We start from the raw sequence: 4,266 nt of genomic DNA, 5'->3' as shown, positions 1-4,266 counted from the left end.
TCAAAAAACATTATATATATATATATATATATATATATATATATATTCATGGAATAATTTTTGGAAAGGTCAGAAAACGTGGGCTGAGGTTGTCTCTGGAATGGGGAACCTGGTGGCTGGGAGTGAGGGTGGAAGCGGAAGCCAGTCACTGTGTCTTCTTGAACTGGGTGTCCCCTCACATTTGTCTTCATCACGTGCTAAGGGAAGAGGGAGGGATAGAGGAGGGAAGGTCAATTCAGGTTATAGGACCCTTCCAGCTTTAAGTCAATGAACGCTAAGTTGGCTGCTATAATTTCAGAGCTAATTAATGATGCATGGAGCTTACATGATTATTTTCAAGACCTGAGATATTCTTTTGAATCATGCTTTTAAAAAACAAAGCTTAAGATTTATACCTGCAATATTTCCCATGGATAGCAATGAAGAACAAGTACAATAAAGGACAGGCACATTCAATTCATAAAAACATTAAGTCTGCTAGATATATTTGGGGAATTTTTATTTTACACAAATATAAACCCCCAAATTTAGAAAAAAACAAACAAACCTGACTTGGCTCTTTGGCTTAAAGTGAACAGGTCGGTGCTTAAAAAGTGCTTTTAGAGAACGTTCACTTGCCGATTACTCTCATGAATGCTCGCATCCCAAGAGCTGCCCAGTCAGCCTGCTATGCAGGGATGTTACCGTGTTGTGTATTTTGTTGAAGTATTTGTAACAACTATGTCCCAGGGATATACTTTGTGGGCTTTATTTTTAAGAAACATTTATATAAACAATAAATGTGGAAACATCAAGGTTCAAAGTGAGCAGGCCAGCATTTACAAAGCGATTTTTAGGGAGTGTCCATGTTTTATTTTCGAGAACGCTTATATTCTAAGAGCAGTACAATTAGCCTATTACGAAGGGTCTTAATCTTGTTTGTATAGTGTTCTTGAAATACTTTCTTCAGCTTCTGCCTTAACAAATCCAAAGATGGAAGATGATGACAATCTGGTATATTCAACATTACGTGAAAAAATTCATTCCACATATCCAGATGAGGAAGCCTGGAGAGATAAAGCATAAATGAAGGATAAAATGTAGCCTTCAGGGCTTCCCTGGTGGATCAGTGGTTAAGAATCCACCTGCCAATGCAGAGGACACGGGTTCAAGCCCTGGTCTGGGAAGATCCCACATGCCGAGGAGCAACTCAGCCCATGCACCACAACTACTGAGCCTGCGCTCTGGAGCCTGTGAGCCACAGCTACTGAGCCCGCGTGCCACAACTACTGAAGCCCGTGGGCCTAGAGCCCATGCTCCGCAAAAAGAGAAGCCACCTCAATAAGAAGCCCGTGCACCACAAATCACAGGAATAGCCCCTGCTTGCCAAAACTAGAGAAAGCCTGTGCGCAGCAACGAAGACCCGATGCAGCCAATAAATAAATTTATTATAAATTTTTTTTTTTTTTTTTTTAAAAAGTAGCCTTCAGCGTGCAGGGCAATCCCACTCTTGCATCTGACTTAACTCTAACCTCAACCCAACCTAATGCATCAAGAATGGATATGCTGGTGGGAATGTAAATTGATACAACCACTATGGAGAACAGTATGGAAGTTCCTTAGAAAACTAAAAATAGAACTACCATATGACCCAGCAATCCCACTACTGGGCATATACCCTGAGAAAACCATAATGCAAAAAGAGTCATGTACCACAGTGTTCATTGCAGCAATATTTACAATAGCCTGGACGTGGAACCAACCTAAATGTCCATCGACAGATGAATGGATAAAGAAGATGTGGCACATATATACAATGGAATATTACTCAGCCATAAAAAGAAACAAAATTGAGTTATTTGTAGTGAGGTGGATGGACCTAGAGTCTGTCGTACAGAGTGAAGCAAATCAGAAAGAGAAAAACAAATACCAGATGCTAACGTATATATAAGGACTCTAAAAAAAAAGGTACTGATGAACATAGTTGCAGGGCAGGAATAAAGATATAGACATAGAGAATGGACTTGAGGACATGGGGTGGGAGGGGGAAGCTGGGGCGAAGTGAGAGTAGCATCAACATATATACACTACTAAATGTAAGATAGTTAGCTAGTGGGAAGCAGCCGCATAGCACAGGGAGATCGGCTCGGTGCTTTGCGATGACCTAGAGGGGTGGGATAGGGAGGGTAGGAGGGAGGCTCAAGAGGGAGGGGATATGGGGACATATATATGCATATGGCTGATTCGCTTTGTTGTACAACAGAAGCTAACACGGTATTGTGAAGCAATTATACTCCAGTGAAGACCTATTAAAAAAAAATAATAAAATTTTAAAAATTCAAAAAAAAATGGATATGTTGAATCTATTATACATAGGAGAAACTGAAGATCCAATGAAATGTCTCCACACAACTTGTTACACAAAAGTTACAAATGGAGACAGAAGCACTTAAATAACTTGCTCACTGCACCCAGGGCCCAGGGTTATGCTATTTCACCCTACTTCTCAAGGCATGCGTCTTCTGTGGCAAAGATCCATTTTCCACCAGATGGAACCCAACATTCTACTGTATTTATTCTTTTCACTGTAGCACCAATGCTAATACACACCTTCTAAAAAGACCTTCAGGCTTCCAGACTCCCCCTTCATTTTTCACTTTCATGTAAGTGCCAAAAAGCATGCAGTACACTGTTGCAGCAACTCCAAAGTAATCAATCTATAAAGAAAATATGGGTATAGATGACTAATACAGTATTTTACACGAGTATATTCCCATGTCTAAGTTATGCAGCAAATATGATAAATCACAGGAAATAAATAGCCACAGGATTTCACTTTTAAAGAATTCTGGAAGTGTGCGTTAACCCCACACTGACACGTCCTATGAATGCCCATCTAGGCTTTGCTGGAGGCTTCCATGGACAGCAGATCACCCGCCACCTCCCTAGGAAGCATCTTGGGAAGCTCTGCTGTTCCTGAGCTACCGCGTCCTTTGTTTTGTCACACAGAGGTAAACACAACACTAAGCCGCTTGCAAGTCCTCCCAGCTCCTCCCCCCAGGACTGGCTGTGGTCTTTGAACTGTGCTCCAAACCTCCCGAGGTGTGACGTGTCCACAACTGGAAACAACCCTGGAGCATCGTCTGAATCCAGGGCTAGAAGAAGACCAGATCAGCTCGAACTATCTAGATTCCCAAATTCATTTTGAAATTATAGTGAGTGTCATACAGGGAAATGTTTTCAAATCTCTCACTCTAGTTCTCTACCTGGTAGTTCCAGGGCTTGTTACTGAGCATCTCAGTACACTGGAAACCAGATGTTTCACACTTTGCCGTAAATACGGTTCCTTTTGGAAAAAGTTTCATGTCTATACTCTGACCCAGGTCGATCAGTGCCAAGCCAGCAGATAAATCATCTTCTTCACTGTCCTGTTCCAAAAATCTATATTAAACACAAACAAGCGTCAGGCTGCGTGAGCACAGATAATAAAAGGCTGCTGGGGAAACGGTAAGAGAAGGACCTGTTAAGAGGGCAACCTGCCTGTTTCCGAGTATGAAATTGTCTGGCTTGATGTCTCCGTGGATGATCTCGCAGTCATGGACTTGTTCAATCATGCACAGCACTCTGATAGCAAAAGCCAGGACTAGAGCTTGAGGCATCACTTTTTCAGGGGTATTTTTATAGAGGTTAATGGCATTCTAGAAACAATGGAGAGTGGAATCCTGAGTTGGTTGCACAGGATTAATGAAATTTCAAGTCAGGAGCTTTGCCCCCACCCATCTCTCCAATAAAAGCGCCAAGTGCAAAAGGTATGTGCAAGGCATAAGCCAAAAATGTACTTCAGTTCCTGTTTGTCATAAAAGTCATACACTTACTAGTAATGTCCCATAGCTGTAGAGATCTCCTACTAACACACTCCCATTCTGGAACAGGTGGGCAGAATAGAATTTGATAAACATGTGTTGCATGCTTGGCTTTAGTCTCTCCATCAGCTGGGTCCCGATGTAGAATTCCCAGGGGTTGGCGGGCTTCTGGACCTGCAAATCAGGTATGTGACATTCATATCCAGCTCACATTCTGGAAAATGATAGCAAGAAAGCCACTTCATCCAAATGTAGGATGTGGGGTAGAAAGTGATGACAAGCTATGAATTGTTGCTGCAGTGTGGGAACTGCTGCAAGGTCATTTTAGTGGCGAGGCAATTCTGAACCCTTGTGGGATAGTTTTGTTTCTTAAGTGCTGACAATAGACCTAAGTGAAACCACCACTATCTTTTTTTTTTTTTTT

At 41.8% G+C, this 4,266-nt stretch overlaps 1 protein-coding gene across 1 annotated transcript in view; it reads right to left on the bottom strand.

Annotated features, from left to right (window-relative positions):
- Window positions 1-732: 732 nt before the first annotated feature.
- Window positions 733-4,266, bottom strand: part of BUB1 (BUB1 mitotic checkpoint serine/threonine kinase) — a 41,745-nt gene continuing 38,211 nt past the window's right edge. The window contains exons 21-25 of the mRNA XM_024744059.1: window positions 3,855-4,016; window positions 3,520-3,677; window positions 3,246-3,420; window positions 2,590-2,696; window positions 733-1,046 (exon numbers count right to left, since the gene is read on the bottom strand). Of these exons, the coding sequence (XP_024599827.1) occupies window positions 851-1,046; window positions 2,590-2,696; window positions 3,246-3,420; window positions 3,520-3,677; window positions 3,855-4,016 (798 nt within the window). The 3' untranslated portion in view covers window positions 733-850. The remainder of the gene's footprint in view (window positions 1,047-2,589; window positions 2,697-3,245; window positions 3,421-3,519; window positions 3,678-3,854; window positions 4,017-4,266) is intronic.

The sequence above is a fragment of the Neophocaena asiaeorientalis genome, unplaced genomic scaffold (genome assembly GCF_003031525.2).
Source record: "Neophocaena asiaeorientalis asiaeorientalis breed wild unplaced genomic scaffold, Neophocaena_asiaeorientalis_V1.1 scaffold114, whole genome shotgun sequence".
Classification (NCBI taxonomy): Eukaryota; Metazoa; Chordata; class Mammalia; order Artiodactyla; family Phocoenidae; genus Neophocaena; species Neophocaena asiaeorientalis.
Note: the sequence above shows the minus strand (reverse complement) of the source record. Positions and strands in the feature narration are given on the sequence as shown.